Source organism: Zasmidium cellare (genome assembly GCF_010093935.1).
Source record: "Zasmidium cellare ATCC 36951 unplaced genomic scaffold M409scaffold_20, whole genome shotgun sequence".
Lineage (NCBI taxonomy): Eukaryota > Fungi > Ascomycota > Dothideomycetes > Mycosphaerellales > Mycosphaerellaceae > Zasmidium > Zasmidium cellare.
In genome coordinates this window covers 380511-402161 of record NW_022986964.1, presented here as the reverse complement: position 1 = coordinate 402161, position 21651 = coordinate 380511, and the positions used below count along the sequence as shown (strand labels likewise).

Below are 21651 nucleotides of genomic sequence, written 5' to 3'. Positions count from 1 at the left end.
CTCCTCCTCTCATAGACAACGCCCTTGCCATTTGGCCTTAATCACTCCTCTCAAACCCCTTTCAGAACAACACTAATGGTACCTGAGTGACGGATCTATCTACAACCAATGACGGTCCTTGCTGGCTGGGAGTGGACATCATCGGGTTAAGGTCACGGAATCATTATGCGTAGCTGCTGGTACCTTGTTGGGGAGTGATTGCTAGCCTGAGTTCTGGTGGAACCATGTTATCGTGCTCTCAACACTTTCACATGCAGTAGTAAGATAGGAAGACCTGTCGGCAATAAGCGAGATTTGGGTAAAGTCTCATGATCGTTTAAGGTCGTGCGATCAACACAGCTCTGTCCACCGGCGGAGGAGCTCGTGGGACCGGTCGATGGTGAAAGATGTGATGTGAGATCCCAAAGGCTCCAACTCAGGTTTGACTTATAAATACGGTATTCCACAGCTCCAGGTAGAGCGCAGCGCTATTGTTCCAACACAGTACTTCCCACAATCATGGCCCCCTCCGCTCTTTTCAACCCTCCATCATCAGACTTACCTGGCAAACCTTTCGTACCCGAATGGGTTCCTCCACCAGTGACAAACGAGAAAGAGAACTTCGCACAACTGAAGTCAATCGATCTGTCTCTGCTTGATTCTGATGATCCGGCTGTTGTCAATAATCTCATCCAACGGGTGAAGACGGCGATTCGCGATGATGGGTTCCTGTTCCTCGAGAATTATGGCGTCTCCTTGGAACAGGTCAGCCGCTCTACTGCTGTTCAAAGGCCAATGCTGACCTGGCGAAGCTGCACCGACAATTTGCTCTCGCCCAGTATCTGTACTCCAACATAAGCGAAGAGGATAAAGAACGGCTCCTTTTCGACCCTGACACCGGCCGCTGGTCTGGATACAAACATCCTTTTGGTTTCAAGGTAAGTCAACGCTGAAGTCCACGTTCATCCCTGGCTAATCTCTGTACGTTCAAGCGTCATCGTGCAATCCCAGATGGCATCGAGCAGTTCAATTGGTACAAACGCGACTGGGAGGATCTGAACCGGGTGCCAACCTGTCTGCACCCTTTCATGGACGAGATCGAGTCATTCAGCAACTACCTCACCAAGTCAGTCAACCGGAGACTCCTGACTCTGTTCTCGCGAGTGTTGGAGCTTCCAGACGACTACCTCTGGAATAATGTTCAGTCTCATGGAGGTCCTACAGGAGAAGGCTACTTTCGCCATGCGCTTTTCCGGCCGGTTGAAAAGCAGACCGCGGAGGCTTCCAAGGGGCTTCGAATGCACGGCCATACCGATTTCGGTTTGACGACTTTGTTGTTCTCGGTCCCGATCTCATGCTTGCAGATCTGGGGTCGTGATGAGAAGTAAGTGGTCGCATTCCTCCTTGTCTTTCTTGAGATCAAGGCTGACCGTACCAAGGTGGTATTATGTCCCGTATAAGTCTGGTGCCCTTGTGATCAACATTGGAGACACCTTGGAGATTGTCTCTGGAGGTCATTTCAAGGCGACTCGTCATCGTGTTTTCAAGCCTCCGGTTGATCAGAGAAACTCAGATCGACTGTCACTGGTCCTTTTCAACAGTTCAGTCGGTGACTTGCGCATGTCGCCGGTTGCTTGTGAGTAACATCGGAAACGCCTCTCCCCCTTGAAAGTTGTACTGACCTGGCCGCAGCTTCGCCTCTAATCCAACGTGAAGGCTGTGTCGAAGAGCAAGGAGTGTACAAAGAGTTCAAAGAGCGCACAGCAGCGGGCAAGCTTGTGCCGACAAACCGCGAGTGGCGTGAAATCCAGATTGCCACTGCGACAGATCCCACAGACACTGTTCGAAACCGCGTCGGGGCGGATCAGGTACTCATCGACGGAAAGCTCATGCATCAGCGGGAATACCTGGGAGTGAAAGTCTGTCTTCCAGTTTGAGTGTGCTGCAGTGAGGGTGGCGGTGTTTAGAGGATGATGAGCATGTAGATAAGCAAAATCGAATGACCGATAAGAGGCTGTGAAGAAATGGCAATCAGCACTCGTTCGTTCGTCAAGTGGAAATTCTGGCCTTGGCCTATCTGACCTCCTTATCGAAAGCAAAAGCCGTCAGTTGCCGTCACTCATCCTTGCCGCGGATACAGACGCCGCGTACTCGGTATCGTGGGGTAGATGACCTCTCCATCCTCGACGGTTGATGGGCAAAAACCATTATTCATAGTGCATAATGTCTTTGATATCTTCGTTCGTGGGTGTTCGGGACCAGGCCTCGCAGCAGCCATTCGAGTGCTCCATCTGTCAACGAGGTATGATAGTGGACCTTCATTGCAGTATTGATAGGACGCTGAGTGTACCCACCAGGATTCACACGAAGGGAGAACCTCAAACGACACTCATCGATTCACCTGTAAGCCATGATCGCATTCTCTCACACTCCACAATGACTTACACGTGATCCAGACCCAACCCACAGAGCAATAAGTTCCCATGCGAATGGTGCCCTGCTTCATTCTCTCGTGGAGATCTGCGGCAACGACATGTAAAAAAGAAGCATCTTGATGCCGGGCAGAAACCACTCGGACGTCTTCATCGGTCGAACAGTCGCCAAAATGCGGCGTGGGATAACGACGCTGCGTCGCATGCCTCTTCCAGTGCATCCCCGGCCACGATACCGGATAGTTGGCACTCTTCATCCGGACAGAGAGACGATGAGATGGACCTAGTCCTTCAGCAGAGCAGCACTGTTGAGTCTTTTGATGACGAGGATTTTCGACACAAGATGTCCGGCGCTGCCCATGGTATCGACCAGTCGATTGCTCAGGTGAAGTGGTTTCCAACCCGCTCGCAGATCTCAAATGGGTATAACCTATACTTCGAATATGTCTCGCCGTTCATACCTTTTCTCCACAGGCCGACATTCGACGCAAGTCTTGTCGCTCCACACTTGACTCTCAGTATGCTAAGCCTTGCATACCAATATGGAGAGGACCCTGACCGTGATGCAATGTCCGGGACAGGAGCAGACCTATCCTTGAGGTGTTTTGAGCAGGCTCGCAACTATCTTGGACCCATGGCACTTGCGAGCAACAATCCATCCGTGGACCTCAGCGTAGTTCAATCACTGCTGATGCTGCAACTTTGTGCCATTCTATACATTTGTGGAGATTACTCCTGTATCGGCTTTGAGTTGCACCACCGCATGGTCTCGTTTGCGCGTGCTGCGGGCTTGATGCAACCTTCGAACACTGAGTCTACCACGACAGAGGATCTCGATTCTTTATGGCACGAGTTCGCCGCATCAGAATCGCTGAAGCGTACGATTTTGACAGCTCATCAGGTGGACGCCTTGTGGTATCAGTTTCTCTCCATCCCTCGATTGGTGTCGAACCCCGAAATCAAACATGACCTTCCTTGCCCGGCTGAATGCTGGATGGCATCTTCTGCACAACAATGGGCTCATCGACAACTGGTCTTAGGTGCAGCGAAAGTGAAGTATGGCGACGCTGTGAGGGCGTTTCTAGCTCCAAATCCAGAGATCGATTCTCTTCCGAGCTTTGATCCGTGCGGAGCCATAAACATTGCACAGTTCATGCTTTCGAGTGCTAGGGAGCTCTCCGGTTGGACGATAATGACCGGAAGATTGAGCCTGGAAAGATTCGAGCCCCTCAAATCGTCTTTGGTGGCACTGGAGCCCTTCGTACGATCGAGTCCGACGTCCCAATGCTGCCAATCGATATCCTCGTTGGCGGCGTGGGAGATGACGATGATCGAGCTACCTGTCTGGTGGATATCTCACACTAATGGCGTCGTGTTGGGTAGTATGGATGTATTCCTGGAGCACGCTACATTCATTGCCACCTCTTCAGAGTTCTGCTCTGAATCTGAGACGGCACACTCGATCAAGCCACATATCGAGTGGTTTCTTCGATATCTTGACAACGATGTACTGCCTACGTCAGAGCCCCCGTGGTTGATCTTGTATGCATATAAGGCGTTCTTGATCGCGTGGCAGCTTTTAGACCGCGGGCTTCCAAACGCAATGGAAGCTGTCGGCGTAGAAGCAGGCAATAGGGTCGAGGCGTTGCGATGGGCGGATGGAGTTTTCGGGCGAAGAAGACCTCGAAGACTTGTGGAAGTGATCCTCAAATGCTTGGGAGCTCTCAATGGATGATTTTGTATTGAACATGGATGCTCTATGCGGCATTGTAGGTAGCATTGAAGCTAGAAGACCGTCACTCTGTGGTTATGACAAGATTAGTCAATTGACAAATTTGAGTGTCAGAAGACATTGCCAGTCAAGAGATGATCTGGAAAGCTTTTCGGCAGCTTGATAAGAAAGGGGTACTGCAAAAATTAATCTGTATAGCGAGGAACATCGCAGAAGCAGTCCGCTAAGGATAAGTAGCATACGAAATCGCGATATCATCGTCTGAAACGTCCGTTGCAGTTCTGCCCGTATCAGCCGAAAGGACGTGCATGCCCATTGCTAACTCCTCAATGAAGGAATGACAACCCCATTCACCATCGTATGTCTGCATGACATGTCAGCCGTCGATAATAGGCTCATGGTAAGGCACTTCGCCACACGGCAGGCTGACATACCAAATGACCATCTGGATGACCACAAGGTGGCACGATCTTGTACTTGTCTTTTCCTGTAATAGATACGATCTTCGCGTTGTCAAGACTACGCTGGTTGTTGGTTGCGCAGAAGGCTAGGGCCGCCATGGGTTCTCCGCAACTTGCACCAGTTCTGTGGCCAGTGTCGGAGTTGACGGCTCTGAGTTGACATCGAGTCAAGGCTTGCTCCACTGAACCTTTGCAAGGATGCGCCGGATTGAGCTGCGTAAATCGCGAGCCTTCTCGGTTGCCATTTGGGAGGTAAAGAAATGTTCCAGCAGAGTTGGCCGAGGACGAGATGTAAGCCGTGTTGTCGACAATGAGAGTCGTGGTCACCCCGGGCGCCTTCTTTCCTAGGCCAGCAAAGCTCGGAAATCTCTTCGTGTACTCTTCGATCATAGCTGCATGAGCCGTAAATGCTAGATCGGCAATCTGCTCGTCAGACCACTCGTCCAGTCCTCGGATTGTAGCTATTGATCCGACCAATCCTCTTCCAGTAGAGGCATGAACTGCCGCATTGATCCGAAGCTCTTCGAGACGTCAGTCATGGACTACATAGAAGTTTGTGATAAAGCAACAAGGAACTTACGAAGTTGATCAGCCCGTAGAGCAAGTGATTGAAAAGAAATAGAGAGCAACCAAAGAATCGAATACCAAGTAGAAGAACCCATAGGACAATACTCTCAAACAGCAGATAGTAGAAAACAAAGGAGACAACAGGTGTATCAATGCGGTGCTATATTTCCGTATGATCATGTAGCGATATACCCGTGCAAGTACATTTGCAGTTGGCAATATATGGTTGATGCCCAGTTTCTCCATGAAACACACCATGGACCTACAAATAGTCAATAAGAGCTGTTGTAGCATTCAGTATGTAGGTATGTGGCAGTGCTCGTTTCAATGTGCCAGCCCTATTGTGAGAATAGAAATATACGCCGCCTCCTTGCAGGCAAGCGCTTTGGGGGTAGATAGGAAGTCATGGTTCGCCTTTGTTGATACCAGCATCTACGCGCTGGATACATGAGCACTGATACCGCAAATGAATTAGTGGAGCGTGTTGGAAGTATTCGCTGATATGAGAGGGGCCAGCCATGTCCGAACGATGAGGTTGAGCGTCTCGCTGCCAACATTGGAGCCCCTAGCCTGGCGCCACTAGATCAAGTAAGCGTCAAAGGCCACGATTGGCGCAACCCGCTCATGGCCCCACTTTTTCGAATTACTCCACCTCCTCCCTCTGACAGTAGCAGTCCAGCACCAGTCTCGTCGTTTTCAGCAAGCGCCTTTGCACAGCGCCTCTGCGACGGTAATCCGCTTGATAAGATGGACTTTATCAATGGGGGCATCCCGCGCCATCATGTACCACCAGACCGACCATCTTTCGCCGCCAACCCATGGCCTTGTTGACCAGTCTGGCTCTTCTGCTCACGGTGCGATGCTTTGTCGCGGCTGCCGACTCACGGGATCCATAAGATCTCAGCTTCTATACCAAAGGAGCGGCCATTGGCGACTCGTAAGAGCCTTATCCTGCCTAACTTTGCGATCTCAGAAACACTTGGCAGCTGACCGTGTCCTACTAGTTATGCTGCAGGCATAGGGGCCGGCAATCGAGTAGGTTGGATTTGCTCGCGATACGATGGGTCTTATGCGAATCTGGTCGCTCTTCAACTTGGCGTTGAGCCGAAAACTTTGGATTTTACATACACCGCTTGCAGTGGAGCAGTGGTGAGTGAGGTTAAAGATCAAGCCAAAAAGCTTTCGACCGGACAGCAGTTTATCATCATGTCGGCGGTGTGCAAATACTTCCGCTGTTCTATTCCTATGGCTGACGCAAGTAGGGAGGGAACGATGCCGATCTTGTCAGTATCCTGAACCTGTGTGTATACAGCTTCGATCTTTCGGCGTATCTTTACACAAGCTGTGACCAACAGCTATCCAAATCCCGGTCCACCATCGAGAACGTTCAATTCGCCTCAAAACTGGACGACTTGATTCAAACAACTAAATCAAAACTGGCGCCCGGAGGCAAAATGTCAGTAACGTGCGGAATTCATAGATATCATGCTCACGCGTTCTAGATACTATGTTGGATACGCAAAGTTCTTCGACATCAGTGATTCTAGCTGCGACCAAGTGTCGTGGCGTATATGGCTCAACATCGGCAAACGTCAGCCTGCCCTGACACAAGCTCGTCGTCGGACAATGAACGATCTCGTGGACTCGATGAACGACGCTCTTCGTGCCGCTGTATCCAGGGCTGGTGAGCAAGTGCAATTCATTGACTTCGACGACTATGTAGGCCCAACCAATGGAAGATACTGTCAACCGGATACCGACGAGAGCGGAGGCAATAGTGCCAATCGACAAGACCTTTTCTTCTACGAGATGAGAAGCCAAGACTTTCCATGGACGGAGGTAGAGAAAGAGTGGACGCACGATGAATTGAAACGACGCTCGAATAATCTGGAGCACAGCAGCGACACCGAGTCTGTCAATCAAACACTGAACGCTCTATACGGAGCCCTGATACAAGCAGCTATTGATGGCGACGACGACATTGCAGTTCTTGACGATGATAACGCCAATAATGACTTGGAAGCAGAAGTTGCTGAGGAGGAACAGATCGAAGAGCAGCTCAAGGAAGCCTCGATTCAAGTATCACAACCCCGAGCTGCTACCACCCCGCAAACGTCTCACCAGGATCGACATGATCACGGTGGCCATGTCAGGCGATCTTGGAACGACACGTCTGGTGCTGAAAGAGTTGCGGATAGATCCGGGTTCCTTGCCAGTCCATCGGCGGTTATGTCGCTTCACGTTAACACACGACCTTCACTTGTGGGCTTTGCATCGGGTACCGTGTCCTCTACCAAATATCGACCAACGGGCGCAAATCATACCAACCTGGGTACAAAATGGTCCCTCGGAAGTGCGATCTCTTCAAGCGATCTCTCAAACTCCCTCTCCGGCGGAAATCAGAATCATACAAGACTTGCGGCAAAGGACTCCATGGGCACTATTATTGCTAATCGCACCCACGTCCTACTTGGCAGCCAGCAAGTGGTGTCAAAGTTCAGCATCAAGCAATTGTTAGTTTCCGATGGAATCGCGAGAGTCTTTCATCCAACGCAAGGGGGCCATGCTCTTATTGCCAACTTGATATTGTATCATATGGCCGCAGACAACGCTAAATCCCAGGGTAGGCATTATTTCCTACTCGCAATTCGCTAGGACGTGACTGACGAAACCCCTGGCAGGGATACATTCATTTCCATCTGAGGTGGTGAGCAGCACCGGCTCAAGTCAACCGCAAATCGGTGGCGCCGCATGCACGACAGATTCGTCCGATACCTGGTCCCAACGGGAGGCGATGATATCGGCTCTTGACAGCTTTTGTGCAGGTAAACTGTCTTCCCTGGCGCCATAGCGGCTGATGCTGACCATGGTGTTCCAAAAGATCCCCACAACATCAAAGGGAACCGCGATACGGTGACCAGCGAAACATTCAACCACGATTCACTGGATTATATGAACGTGTCAATCCGCTGGAGCGACAATGCTGTCATCGGCGAACACAGTTGTTCGGCTTGGCTGGACGTTGTCACTGATGGTTGCGATGTTCCAACGGATGGAAAGAACTCTGCAAATCTCAAGCACGGTGGCATCATCCCTTATCAAAGTAAGGTCGGCAATGCCTCTCTTAGTATCGAGCCGCTCGTTGTACGGCGCGTTTGGGACAAAGGCAAAGCAGGTGGTCAACAGTGCAATAGCATCAGCACGAACAACTACCTGGACCAGGCCACACTGCAAGGAAATATCGTGGATTACTGCAGACAATCGAGCGCACAACCTCATGGCATTGGCTCTTCAGGCTCAACATTCTCACAAGTCTTCAACGAGGGCACTCCTAGCCGTGTGGAGATTGCAACGACATGGCCAACCGGTGCGCGTAACTATCAGATCTTCGAAGAAGAATGTCGCTATTACTTGAGCGTTCTGAAGTGAGTTTGACCTAGCCTGCTACGTTGACAAGCCTTTCTCTGACAATGCCTTCTCTTATTAGCAATGGATGCAGCCTTCCAGGAACCAACAATGCGATGAACTGGAAGCATGGTGGTAGTATGTCTGACAACAATGGCATAAGGTATTCTATTGTGCCGACGCGGGATCGAACACCAGCGCCGAGCATACCCTACGGTCAGTGTAGTTCGATAGGTCACATTTGGGGTTACAGCTGGGAACTTCGAGGCGTCGGCTTTGCTGGTAGCGACTTTGGTGCAGAGCTTCAGCGCCAGATCAGAGGCTGCGGCGTAGTGACGGGCTGGAAATTCGAATATTTCGATGCCCCAGCTTCGGATGGCACTGAGTGGCATGCACAAGGGACATTGCCGCTATTCATATCTGACCACTGCTTTGGCAAAGCCATCAAGAGCGCCGGCGGCTTTCCGAGCAAGTGCTAGGTTACAGTGCTTTTAAACTTGATTCCACAGTATCATGGATAGGTTTGAGTTATTGCGAGTTGAGCTTCGTGAGGCACGACCGCAAGCTTTGCTCTCGTCGGATACACCATTTCTCCCCATCTACTTCATCGCTCGAGGCCACTCATAGCTCAAGCGGCCGAGTGCCCGCTTTCAATTCTTCACTGGTGATAGGAGTCGGATGTGCGACGACGGTCCATTCCCACGACGGGCAAGGAAACTGCGCTCTCAGTCATCTGCCGCGCATGTAAGCGCCTGAATCCCAGACGACTCCAGGCACGTTCTCTGGCTCGCCACCAGACGCGGTTTCAGCAAGCGCCATGTGAGAGACTTGTGAAAAGTCCCGAACCGAGACACAAATTCAATCACAAGAATAAATCTTGTTCGCAAGGACGAACTTTGGACCACCGCCATTCCAATTCCAGCCACCTTTCTCAATGGCAGCAATCAGCGACATCCCGCGAGAAGTCCTCATCCTCGTTTATGTCCTATGTCCAGACATACGAACTGCCGTACGACTGTCGTTGTCATGTCGGGAGTATCGCGAAGTCTGGCTGGAGAACTGCAAGCACATCGCGAAAACAATCTTAGAATCTGAGATACCTGCCTATGAAGACGCTGCTGAGCTGGCCATTGCCGAGTCTCGTTACCGCAACCAAGACACCATCAACGCATGCGCGAGTGCAAGCAATGCGCCTGATCGTGGCGACCCTGGCGTAGCGCAGGCACCAGTGCACCTTTGGCTGCCATGTCTCTTACGCAACGCTGGACTAGCAACGGCAGTGTACACCGAAATCGAAGCATGGCTGATGGCACGTCCCCCGGATGATCCTCGATGGAAAGTTCAGTTTACGCCGTGGCCCATGTCGTACTATTTCGTACGGCAACTGGCCTTGTCCTACCACTTGCCGACCCTCAGGCCTGCGCTTATATCAGCTTTAGAGACTTGCAGTCCGGACACATTGCAAACTCATCAGCAGATGAGCTCTTTTATGGTGGAGTGGCTCAGCAGCGAGGAGCAGCTGCGGCATGGCATCCCCAAGGCCGACGAAGAGAGGACTCTTGACGACGAGCTGAAGGACAATTTCAGTCAGCCGGACTGGGAGCAAGCACACGATGTCATGTTTGAGGCATGGGAGCGGAGGGGATGCAGAGCACTTCTGCGTGGACCGCATCGTGGCGAAGAGGAGAATTAGGAGAGTGGAAGATGGCGACGCTGGAAGGAGATTGCGTGAGAGGGCGAAATAAATATGTCCAATATTCCTATCAAGCCCTCCCTACAGTTCTCCATCCACCTCGCGTTTTTAGACTTTGCAACGACATGCCACGTGCCAAGACACATGCATGCGTGCCGCCTCACGCACATGCGCGTCGGAGTGATCAGATGACCGTTGCCCATCATCAAACGCCTTGCCGTGCTGTCGCGGGGATGCCGAGACGTCAGAGGCCGGAGGGGCAGCAGCAGCAGCAGGCGTAAAATTCGACCCGACCACATCCCAGTCAGTCACCTTCACATGGCGCAGAAGGCGCTCCAGAGCTCGGAACAGCCGCCGGCTCAGCCCGCATATGTCCTGCGTGGACACTCGGCCCAGATCCACGCCATCCACTTCTGGCGAGACAACACCCGCCTGTTGACTGGCGATGCCGATGGCTTCGTCGTGGTCTGGAGCACCGCGACCAAGCGGGCCTCCGCCGTGTGGAAAGCACATTCAAACACCATTCTGGGCCTGGGAAGTTGGGACGATGATAAGATCATAACGTATGACCCCGCCATCTCGGAAATGAATCTGGTACTGATTTCAAAACAGTCACGGCCGAGACAACAAGCTCTCGGTATGGCAGGTCAAAGAGGATGACGAAGCCAACCTGTCCACCACCTTACCCATCGACGACGCGATAGCAGGCCGGAAACCACCATGGCTTCTCCATAGTCTGGACGTGAACGCTCTCAACTTCTGCTCGTTCGCCATGATCCCCGCTGAACCGCATGGCCACAACGATCTCCCCACAGACGGCATTTTTGTCGCCACTCCAGGAGTTCAAGACGGCCACATCAACGTCACCTCCCTACCGGAAGAAGAACGACTAGCTACCATTCCCTCACCACAGGGCGAGAGTACCGGCATGACCATGGCGATTGCAATGTCGTTCCAAGATGGCGAGTTTGCGAGCTACATCCAAGAGCTCCTCGTCGTGGCGGGTTATGAATCTGGCCATGCATGTGTGTGGCAGCAGAAGGGAGCCCGAAGGTCCTGGAGATTGGTGTACATGCACAAATATCACTCCCAACCAGTTCTGTCGCTCAGTGTGGCCAAGACCCAAGGCGCCTTTTTCACGTCCTCTGCAGACGCCATTATAGCAAGACATCCATTGAGCAAAGGCGGAACGCAGACTAAGACTGTCCAGACCAAGCATGCTGGTCAGCAAGGGCTGACGCTGAGAAAGGACGAGAAAATTTTTGCGACAGCCGGATGGGACTCGAGAGTGAGGGTGTATTCTGTCAAGACGATGAAAGAGCTGGCTGTGTTGAAATGGCACAAGGAAGGGTGCTACGCATTGGCCTTCGCTGATGTGGGCAGTCAGTCTGCCGGCGGTGAGGTCGAGAAGCCGACTTCGAGTGAACGTGGAACAGAGAGCGCCATGACGGTCGCCGAGCAGAGAGAGCACACTGCCAAGACGACCCACTGGCTTGCAGCTGGTAGCAAGGATGGTAAGGTGTCGTTGTGGGAGATTTACTGAGTTTAGATACCCCGTTTGAAGCGCTTTTCCTACCAACGCTGCCCCCTTCATCCCAAATTGAACTCAGAAGCACCTCCCATGGCCCTCGACATGGTCTTCATCTTTCTTCTCGCTTCGGTTGCATCCGTCTCAGCCGGCAAGTCATCGTCCTTTTCGGTTCTGCCCTTGCCACTCTTCTGCAGTCTGCTGTGCTTGCTCTTGCTTCCAGAGTCCTTACCAGGCCGCAAGCCAGCCACATTGATGCTACCGGGCTTATCTCTCAATGCAAAAGCTTTGGCGAGATGCCCTAAATGGAGCTCCTGCATGTTGAAGATGTGTCTTTCTGCTGCAACATGTGTCGCGTATGCTCTGACGTGGCTTTGATAAGCCCTCCTGGCTTGCTCAAGGTGTTTCGGATTGTCGATTGCCCAGCGCTCCACGCCCAGCTGCCAGTCCGTGGCTCGTACCTCCCAGCCATTGTCCGACTCTTCTGAGCCCTTGTTATTCCCAAAGCCCTTCTTCAACAGCTCATCTGCGTCGTGTCGGGTCAAATTCCGTGGCCGTGCTTCCTTCAACACGTCCACATATCCCTCTTCGCACCCCGGTTGCAAAAAGATCATCGCTCTGCCGTCCCTTCCAGCACGGGCTGTTCGACCTATCCGATGGAGATGATCATCTTTGCTGAAAGCTGGATCATATTCGATCACCAGATCAACGTTGGGGAGATCAAGTCCTCGCGATGCCACATCTGTACACACTAGAATGGCAGGCTCTTCACATTGGGTATATGCCTTGAGAGTGCTTGTCCGTGTTGCTTGCTGTAGGGATCCATGAAGCCGGAAGACCTGAACGGTATTGTCCTTGCCGGAGAAAGATGCTTGACCTTGTGTGCGTATCTCAGAGATTGTGTTGCCTTGTGGAATGCTGCCAGGCTTTTTTAGATGTTTGCTGGGTTTGGTATTGGTATTGTGATCGCCGGATTTGTCAGAATCCCCCTCCGTTGCATCTCTCCTGCCACTTCTAGTCAGAATCTCGAAATGGAAATCCACACTGTCTGCGCAGCTGATGAAGACGATGCACTTCATCACACTGCCTTTGCGCTTGAAGGTCTGTTTCAACACGGCGGTCAACGTGACAAGCCGTTGCTTGGCAGGTACGATGGCGTAGCTCTGTTTGAGCTGAGCAGGAGCGGAAAAGTTGTTTTCCTCCGCAGCTGACTCCCCGACGTTCTCTGACGCATCGACCACGATAGAGATGGGATTCTTCAATGACATGCTCTGAAGCTGCTCCACGTTGGACTTGATGGTCGCTGAGCATAGAACTGTCGTTCGGCGATCTGGAAGTCCTGGGATTGTAGTCTCCTGCCTCTTGCGCGATCGAAGATTGAGCACACTGATGATCTTTTGGAGATCCTGCTCGAATCCAAGCTCCATGAGGCGATCCCCTTCATCCAAAACGAGCCATCTTACCATACTCACATCAAGTGTTTCGGTGTTGTTGAGATGATCTGCGAGTCGGCCTGGGGTGGCGACTAAGATGTTGAGGCCTTTTCGCAAGCGAGCCTTTTCTGATTTCTTCTTTTCGCCTCCCTGCACGGTGCCGGTAACAATCCAGTGGTAGCAGCTCAATAAGCTATCCAGAACTGTGCTGATTTGTTTACTGAGTTCGCGGGTGGGAGCCAAGATGATTGCGAAGAGGCCACTGTGACGATTGAAGTCCTGGCCGGTATCTTTCATGCGCCTCGAGATGGTGGCGATCCGCTCGACGACTGGGAGGAGATAGGCAAGGGTCTTTCCAGATCCAGTCTGTGCCTGAATGAATGCATCGGTGTCGTCCTTGCAGAGCTGCTCGACTGCCTTTCTCTGGATAGCCGTGGGGGCCTTGATATCGAGTTTCTTTAGTAAATGTCCAGCGAGCGTTGGCGAGAGGCCAAGTGTTGTAAATTTGGCAGTCTCGTCATCAGCGAGCGGTGCATTCGACGGTTCGACGTTGACATCCTCTGTGGGCGGAGGCTCTCTGGGCTCTTTCGACATGGGGTTGAATGTGAAGAGTGACGATACAAAGTCTCCCGGGTAATTTGTAACAGAGGCATCGCCAGTCCGCGCTCGCTTGGCCGGCCGAGCATTTTGATGCGATTCTGGCACAGAAGCCTGGGTAACGTCCTGAGCTTGAGGCTTGCGCTCGCTGGCCTTCTTCCGTCCGTATTCCGCTGCTTTGCGAGCAGTGAGGCGGTCTTTCCAGCTCCCGCCTTTGAACTTGGTGAGAGGGGCAGCAAAGGCATCGGCCGGAATCTCAAAATTCAAAAGCATGCCATCGTCGGCCATGATGGGCAAGTTGGTGGTATTGAGGGTTGAAATCGAGCCGCAGATGCATGTGAGGTCGAGAAATTCGCGAAACTAGCGCCAACCTTATTGGACGTCCCGGTCCGCGTACAATGAGGTACGCACATTTGAACTGACCCGACATTGATGGAGCTCCAGGCTGGCTTGGTGTGATGGAGCCTCCAGCGTACACATTGATTCACTCGCCTGTCTGCCCGTGCCCGGCTCGTTTGGCGCAGACCGAGCCATGATGAAGGACAGCCTGCGATCCTCACCCTTTGCAGTCCGATAGAGCTGCACAGCGACCTGACCCTCATCTCCAGCACAGCTACGTCCAGCTCCAATGGCCAGCTTCTTCTTCTCCGGCAGCAGCAGCAGGGCCATTCGTCAAGCCCACGCCTCGCTCTCCTCCACGCCCGCCTCAGCGCTCCTCCCAAGACGCCAAATCGTCCGATCCATCCACATCTTTCGTGATGTAGCCCCCCTACGAAGCCATCGCCGCGCGCTGCTGCTCGATGGACAATCGGTTGGTCTCGTGCCCACCATGGGCGCCTTGCATCATGGCCACATCTCGTTGGTAAGAGCAGCCGCAGCAGAGAACAGCAAGGTCTTTGTGTCAATCTACGTCAACCCTACCCAGTTCGGCGTGCACGAAGATCTGGACAGCTACCCCAAGACGTGGGACAGCGATTTGCACCAGCTTCAGCAGCTGGATGATGAGTTGAACAAGGACGGCAAAGGCCGCATCGAGGCTGTCTTCGCTCCTACAACCAAGGTCATGTACCCAACCCTGCCGCCAGACTCCACTCTGCCTGGTGTTGGTTCATTCGTGACCATCACACCCATCGCCAGCGTGCTTGAAGGCAAGAGCCGGCCTGTCTTCTTTCGCGGAGTCGCTACGGTCTGCATGAAGCTTTTCAACATTGTAGAGGCAGATCGTGTCTACTTTGGCCAGAAAGACGTGCAGCAGACGGTCGTGATCAAGCGCATGGTCCAGGACTTTCACATCGATACCCAAGTCCGTATCGTTCCCACTGAGAGAGAACCCGACGGCTTGGCGATGAGCAGCAGGAATGTGTATCTTGGAGAGCGCCGTCACAGAGTCGGACTGGTCTTGTCCAAAGCTCTCCGGGCTGCGGAGAACGCTTACAACATGGGCAGGACGAACAGAGACGAAATCCTGGCTTTTGCTTGGGATGTCATAAATCGCATGAGCATGGAACAAGAGACTTTGGAAAAGACGGAGAGGGCTTTGTTCGAAGTGGACTACATATCTTTGGCAGATCCCGACACGTTGGCAGAGGTCGAGACCGTTGATCCGAGGAGAGGTGCTATCTTGAGTGGTGCTATCAAGATGCTACCGTTGGAGGAAGGCACAGGACGGGAAAAGCTGGGCCTTGGCGAAGATAAAGTGCCAGTGAGGTTGATTGACAATATTCCTCTGCAGGCCATTTGAGAAGCAGACCAAAGCTTCGGGCGACCAAAGGTGCGATCAATGTCAGAGGGATCTGGGGAGTAGTGGCTCTGCGTTGAAGTTTGCAGAGACTTCAGCCCAAGATCATTACATCGTCTGCGGATACCAAGCATGCCCTATACTTCCACCGCGCACATAATCGGGTACGCGTTGCTGCGTCAGATCTTGGTGGACTCATCAGCAACCCTTTCCGGATCTGGATGGCTGTTCGATGAGCTGTGGTGAGCTTTGGATCATCTGCGTTGGATGTGTCGTATGCAGACTAGTATCCTACGCTTTACTTATCATGGAGTACGACAACAGTCCGTAATCGTAAAGGATTGTAAAGCTCATCCTCCGCGGTTGTGTTGAGTTAATCACTCACATAAAAGCTAGGTGGACGTTTTAGTCCACGGCCGAGTTTCGCTGTGCCATCATCCAATATAGATAGGCTTGCGACCACCAGCACGTTTATTCCTAAACGCGTCCACCCTACACATTCGCATTCAGCTCTGGTGTGATAACTATCCGCAGGTGTCTCTTTCACCACTCAGCAACATGGACTTGAAGCCGAGCAAAGACGACAAAGTGCCTGTCAAGATTCCAGCCATCGCTGACACAGAAACATCTACCAGCTACAAGGTATTCGGTGACCTCGAAAATGGTACACACCCTCTTCTGGTCCTCCACGGTGGTCCCGGATCAGCTCACGAATACATGATCACCTTTGCAAACCTCTCGGACCGATATGGCATCCCCGTCGTACTCTATGATCAAGTCGGCTGCGGAGCTTCGACGCACCTTCAACAGTTCGCCGGTGATACTTCACTTTGGAGCGAGCGCACCTTCATCACAGAGCTGGAAAACCTCATCGACCATCTAGGCCTTCGTAAGACGGGATTCAATATTCTGGGGCACAGCTGGGGTGGGATGTTGGCGGCAGCATATGCGTCAAGCCGTCCGAATGGTCTCCATCGCTTGATATTGGCGAGTGCACCAGCTGATGTAGTGACTTATATGGCTGGAGTTCGATCCCTGTACGAGAAGTTTCCTCGTGACCTTCGCAAAAGTATCGAGGATGCCCAACGAACAGACGACTATAGTAGTCCGGAATACAAGGCCGCGGCGCAGCTTTTCCTCGAAACACACTACTATCGCCTCAAGCCATTTCCTCCACCGGAATTGGAGAAGCGCATGGAATATCAAGCCACCAACCCCACTCCTTATCGATCCATGTTTGGCCCGTCTGCGCTGACCTGCACCGGCACTTTGAAGAATTGGGAGTGCGCCTCGCGGGTCTCCAATATAAATGTGCCCACTCTCGTTTACAACGCAGAATTTGACAGCACCACAGACGCGGCGGTGGCACCATTATTTGAATTCATCCCACGCGTTCGCTGGATCACCTTTCCGGGGGGAGGCCACATGTGTCATTTGGAAGGAGACCTGCGAGAGAAAGTGCTTACAGCCGTTCATGACTTCTTGGTGGCGGGTAAGACGAAGTGAAGATGTGAATTTCAGACGATGAAGTCGAAGGAAATTCTGGGATCAGGAAAAGTGTATCTCAGCATTGTCTACTTCTCCCACGAGTGAGATCTTTCTGGAAAGGAAGGAGTAATAGATTTGTAAAAGATGGAGATGCTATTCAATTAAAAAAAATCTCGTACGCTCTATTGTACCACCCAGCTGCTCGTCTGCCAGGGGCTTCTTCATCGTCTGAAGAATGCATGAAGTTGCCCTAACGAATACAATAGTTTTCATAACTTCCTTCTCGATTCCCAAGAAGTAGCTCGCAATCCTTCTTCCTTGACTGGTTCCTCCATGCCAGTGATCCGATGTGGTGCCCAAGGTACGGCGAACTTCTTCATGGCTTGTCTTTGCTCGTGAGTGGTACCTGCTTTTGGTACGAAAGCAACGCTGTGTATGCGATTGCATCTCTCCCAGCCAACGCTCGTACCATGATGGCCATGGTTCCCCGTTACCAAAGAGCTGGATTTATCTGAGATCCTGATGTTGGTAGTCACTCTTAAGGTCGTGCCGCTTCGTTTATCATCGCCATCGGGCGATTGTAGATAAAATTGGGTAGAGCCTTTCAACTGGAAGCAACTGGCCGATCATTGCCGCCTCAGATAAGTCGAAACATGTTGTTCTTGACGCTGCGCTTCATGGCCACCGGCTTGCCATTTTCGTACTCGACACCAGCCTCACCTCCCTCACCAGACAACCCAGCCATCCTTCGCATCATCTCAGCATCGGCTTGAGCAACGGTCTTTGTGCTTGGCTGACTGGCTTGCACCTGTTTGGCATTTTCCTCCAACGATTTGTCGTCCTTCAATGATTGCTGTGGAGCTGGTTTGGAACTCGCCAGCATTCGATGTAGCAAAGGAGCTATGTGGCTTGATTCTTTAGGTGCAATCCGGCTGATTGACGAGATCATGGCTGATGGTATGCGATTGCTGTAGAGGAGGCGGGTTGGAAGCAGACTTGGCGAGGGTGATGGTGAAGTAAAGAGGACGTCACCCATTAAGCTTTGCGCTAGTGATAAATACGGTTTAGCCTATCCGATCGCACATGAATCTGATTCAAGCTTCAACCGACTTTCTTCATCAACTTCACCACCACCAACATCACCACGCCAAAATGCCGGTCGTCAAGGGCGGAGTGTGGACCAACATCGAGGACGAGATCCTCAAGGCCGCCGTCTCCAAATATGGCCTCAACCAGTGGGCGCGCGTCTCGTCGCTGCTCGCGCGCAAAACGCCCAAGCAATGCAAGGCGCGGTGGACTGAATGGTTGGACCCAGGCATCCGCAAGATCGAATGGAGTCGTGAAGAGGACGAGAAGCTACTGCATCTGGCCAAGCTGATGCCCACGCAATGGCGCACCATCGCCCCTATCGTCGGCCGGACCGCTACACAATGTCTCGAGCGCTATCAGAAACTCTTGGACGAGGCCGAGGCGAGGGAAAACTCCGAGTTTGGCCTGGCTGGACCCGACGGCGGCGAAACACAAGCACCTTCAGCAGATGATGTGCGCAGACTGCGGCCAGGAGAGCTGGACCCAGATCCTGAAAGCAAGCCTGCCCGACCTGATACCATCGACATGGATGAGGATGAAAAAGAGATGCTGTCCGAGGCAAGAGCGCGTCTGGCAAATACACAAGGAAAGAAGGCGAAGCGGAAGGCGAGGGAGAGACAGCTTGAGGAGAGCAGACGGCTGGCTGTTTTACAAAAGCGAAGAGAATTGAAGAGCGCTGGCATCAACATCAAGGTCACGACCAGGAAGAAGGGACAGATGGACTACAATGCAGACATTCCTTTCGAAAAAGCACCTGCGCCTGGGTTCTTTGACACCCAAGACGAGCAAGCCCAGAATGAGCATGAGCGGGAGCTGTTCGACCCACGAAAGCAGCAGCTAGCCAACAAGCGGAAAGGAGACGCCCAAGAGCAAGATGGTCAAGAGAGCAAACGCAGGAAGAATGACAAGGACAGTGGTTCTTCTGCTTTCGCGGCAGCTGCTAAAGCCGGCCAAATGCAACGCATTCGTGAGGCAGAGCAGAGCAGCAAGAGAAGAGGTCTGGTCTTGCCAGCACCCCAGGTCAGCGAGGGCGAACTCGAAGATATCGTCAAGATGGGCATGTCTGGCGAGCGTGCACATCTGCAGGCTGAAGCTAGCGACAGCGACACCACTCGAGGTCTGCTTAGCAAGTATGACAGCACTGTCGGCGCCACCCCTATTCGCACTCCTCGTGCACCACAAGAAGAAGACCGCATTGCCAATGAGCTTCGTAACGCCAGGGCCAGGACGGAGACCCAGTCAGTGCTGTTCGGTGGTGACAATACGCCTTTGGCGGAAGGAGGTGCCACCACTGGATACGGCGGTGTTGCCCCGTCAAAACAAGCGATGTCGACACCCAATCCAATGGCCACACCTTTCCGACAGCAGAACGGCACGACCAATGGGGTGGGCGCAACGCCGATGCGAGCACCTCGAGACAGTTTTCGTCTCAATCAAGAAGATGGCTCCATGCAATTGGTCGGTCAGACCCCTAGTGACGTTCGTTTGCAGGAGCAGGCAGCTCGTAGTGGTCTTCGCGGCAAGCTTGCAAGTCTACCCAAACCTCAGCAGACAGAATGGGAGCTGGAGGCGATGCCAGAAGAGAGAGCGGAGCAGGCCATTGCGCAAGAGCTTTCCCAAGAAGATGCCGCTGAGCGTGACCGACGGAATGCCGAACTTGCGAGGGCTGCAGCGTTGGCAGATTTCAGACGCCAGACCAAAGTCGTGCAGAAGGGTCTCCCACGGTCTAGCGTCATTGACATTGAAGCGATGCTGAAGAATGCGAAAGAACAACACGATTCAATCGAGAAGCAGGTTGCCGAGGAAGCTGCCTTGCTTATGGCAAACGATGCACAGAAGCTTGGAGGTGCCAAGGTGAAGGGGTATGGGAGGGCGCCTCAAACTTTCGAAGACGAGGCATTACAGAGAGCGCAGATGGAAGTCATTCTTGACATGGGCCAGGATGCTGATCGTGCTCAGTTTGGCAAAGCTTTCGAACAGGAATGGGAACGCGCACATGCTGATTCCATCCTTCCTGGACTTGCTGGATATGGCGAAGACGAGCTGGATGAAGAGCAGTTGCTGACCGAGGCCTTTGACAACATTCAGGAGTCAATCACCAAAACCTCAGACAAAGGGACCTCGATGGAAAAGAAGCTTGCCAAACACCATGGTGGATACATGGATCGGCAGAGAAAGCTACGAGCGAAGATTGTTGAGGCGAGTGAAGCCTTGGCTAATACGAGGTTGGATGTTGAGGTCAGTCGGCAGGCACAAGTCGCTGAGGAGGCCGGCATTCAAGGCAGGCTGGAGAAGTTGCGAGAGGAGGTTGCACTAGTTAGTAGGAGGGAGAGGGAGGCTCAAGATGTTTATCGTGCTAGGAAGGAGGAACTGGAAGGTATGATTGTGGCATGATGCCGCTGATGACATGCAGATACTTCACACATACCCACTATCCCGCGCAGGGTCCCGTCTCCCACGCAGTGAAGTCAGCGTACTACGCCAAGCACACCCGTTCCATACCCAGTACGTTTCGCGCGCGTCAACTATTTCAATCGCTCAACTCTGTTACACTGCACAAGGAACAGCCCTGAACCACTGCGTTGGGTTCTGAGACGTGGGGTGCTATCAGGGCCAGCATCATTCACGCTCGATGAAGAGGTCGACACAATCCTGAGCGGTGTGGACTGGATCAGCCTCGTGTGAACGCCCATGCTCGCTTTTCAGCGTGGCGTCCATCGAGTATTCATGGGGCTACACCAGAGCTGAACCACTGATATCATTTCAGGACGATCCAACAAAGCATTGGCCCAGGCCTCAGCCATGTGCGACCTCGAGGATTCATGTTGGTGTACTGCACGAGCGTTAGCGCAGACGTCCGCAGCGATTGCTCCAGCATCCAACGCTCTCGGACACGCCGGACTGGCCATGTCTTACACAACGTCGTGTAGATCATAGCCTCTCTCATTGTTACAGAACGGCATCGAAGGCTCTCCGTGGTCCGTGAACTGGTCAGTCTGCTGGCCTTGGCTTTCTTTAGGAATGTCTGCAAGTCTGGTATTCGTATTCAGTACGGTGTGCCCGTCACCGGTCAGAATGGCGAAGCGAAAGCTGGATCGACTTGAGGAGGAGGGTAAAAGTTAACGGCATGTACTGGACTTCCCAACTCTATCACCATCATGGATCTCGACTCTGACGCTAGCCTGTCGGGCCAGTCAACTGACCAACGACCGAGGCATCGGGAAGCTCCTAGGACGAAAGGCACCTGTGATCGATGTGCTCTATCGAAAGTGGGTGATACAGATGGACGATTTTTCAAGTTCTGACAGTTTTGCAGGTGAAGTGCGACCGCCAGCAACCACATTGTGCCAGATGCGTGGCAATAGGGGAGGATCTTGGTATCTCTCCACCATGCCACTACACTGTCTCTTTACGATCATTGAAAAGACGTAATGGCGGCAAAAAAGGCCGTACAAGGAGCAGTACTGCGTCAACGCAGTCAAGCGCCGCACCCCAGACACCAGAACTAC

The 21651-nt window shown here is 52.6% G+C and overlaps 10 protein-coding genes across 10 annotated transcripts; 8 read left to right on the top strand and 2 right to left on the bottom strand.

The window, feature by feature from the left end:
• Positions 1 to 498: 498 nt before the first annotated feature.
• M409DRAFT_66921 (uncharacterized protein) lies at positions 499 to 1916 on the top strand (the record flags this gene model as incomplete). The annotated part of the gene is made up of 5 exons (XM_033817168.1): positions 499 to 744; positions 792 to 917; positions 972 to 1363; positions 1419 to 1615; positions 1672 to 1916. The coding sequence occupies 5 exons, from the start codon at positions 499 to 501 to the stop codon at positions 1914 to 1916; spliced, it is 1206 nt and encodes a 401-aa protein (XP_033666917.1).
• Positions 1917 to 2202: 286 nt separating this feature from the next.
• On the top strand, positions 2203 to 4146 carry M409DRAFT_36796 (uncharacterized protein; the record flags this gene model as incomplete). The annotated part of the gene is made up of 3 exons (XM_033810618.1): positions 2203 to 2281; positions 2337 to 2382; positions 2436 to 4146. 3 exons carry the CDS (start codon positions 2203 to 2205, stop codon positions 4144 to 4146), a joined length of 1836 nt encoding a protein of 611 aa, XP_033666916.1.
• Positions 4147 to 4366: 220 nt separating this feature from the next.
• On the bottom strand, positions 4367 to 4994 carry M409DRAFT_23754 (uncharacterized protein; the record flags this gene model as incomplete). Its single annotated transcript, XM_033806933.1, has 2 exons — positions 4367 to 4507; positions 4578 to 4994. The coding sequence occupies 2 exons, from the start codon at positions 4992 to 4994 to the stop codon at positions 4367 to 4369; spliced, it is 558 nt and encodes a 185-aa protein (XP_033666915.1).
• A 1383-nt stretch (positions 4995 to 6377) lies between these two features.
• On the top strand, positions 6378 to 9055 carry M409DRAFT_23753 (uncharacterized protein; the record flags this gene model as incomplete). The annotated part of the gene is made up of 6 exons (XM_033806932.1): positions 6378 to 6386; positions 6434 to 6627; positions 6674 to 7794; positions 7853 to 7996; positions 8053 to 8596; positions 8659 to 9055. 6 exons carry the CDS (start codon positions 6378 to 6380, stop codon positions 9053 to 9055), a joined length of 2409 nt encoding a protein of 802 aa, XP_033666914.1.
• Positions 9056 to 9510: 455 nt separating this feature from the next.
• Positions 9511 to 10269, top strand: M409DRAFT_55374 (uncharacterized protein; the record flags this gene model as incomplete). The annotated part of the gene is made up of 1 exon (XM_033812988.1): positions 9511 to 10269. One exon carries the CDS (start codon positions 9511 to 9513, stop codon positions 10267 to 10269), a length of 759 nt encoding a protein of 252 aa, XP_033666913.1.
• A 318-nt stretch (positions 10270 to 10587) lies between these two features.
• On the top strand, positions 10588 to 11812 carry M409DRAFT_23751 (uncharacterized protein; the record flags this gene model as incomplete). The annotated part of the gene is made up of 2 exons (XM_033806931.1): positions 10588 to 10832; positions 10882 to 11812. The coding sequence occupies 2 exons, from the start codon at positions 10588 to 10590 to the stop codon at positions 11810 to 11812; spliced, it is 1176 nt and encodes a 391-aa protein (XP_033666912.1).
• Positions 11813 to 11859: 47 nt separating this feature from the next.
• On the bottom strand, positions 11860 to 14115 carry M409DRAFT_66916 (uncharacterized protein; the record flags this gene model as incomplete). The annotated part of the gene is made up of 1 exon (XM_033817166.1): positions 11860 to 14115. The coding sequence occupies one exon, from the start codon at positions 14113 to 14115 to the stop codon at positions 11860 to 11862; it is 2256 nt and encodes a 751-aa protein (XP_033666911.1).
• A 340-nt stretch (positions 14116 to 14455) lies between these two features.
• Positions 14456 to 15568, top strand: M409DRAFT_66915 (uncharacterized protein; the record flags this gene model as incomplete). The annotated part of the gene is made up of 1 exon (XM_033817165.1): positions 14456 to 15568. The coding sequence occupies one exon, from the start codon at positions 14456 to 14458 to the stop codon at positions 15566 to 15568; it is 1113 nt and encodes a 370-aa protein (XP_033666910.1).
• A 555-nt stretch (positions 15569 to 16123) lies between these two features.
• On the top strand, positions 16124 to 17071 carry M409DRAFT_36790 (uncharacterized protein; the record flags this gene model as incomplete). Its single annotated transcript, XM_033810616.1, has 1 exon — positions 16124 to 17071. One exon carries the CDS (start codon positions 16124 to 16126, stop codon positions 17069 to 17071), a length of 948 nt encoding a protein of 315 aa, XP_033666909.1.
• Positions 17072 to 18205: 1134 nt separating this feature from the next.
• M409DRAFT_66913 (uncharacterized protein) lies at positions 18206 to 20536 on the top strand (the record flags this gene model as incomplete). Its single annotated transcript, XM_033817164.1, has 1 exon — positions 18206 to 20536. One exon carries the CDS (start codon positions 18206 to 18208, stop codon positions 20534 to 20536), a length of 2331 nt encoding a protein of 776 aa, XP_033666908.1.
• Between the last annotated feature and the right edge of the window lie 1115 nt (positions 20537 to 21651).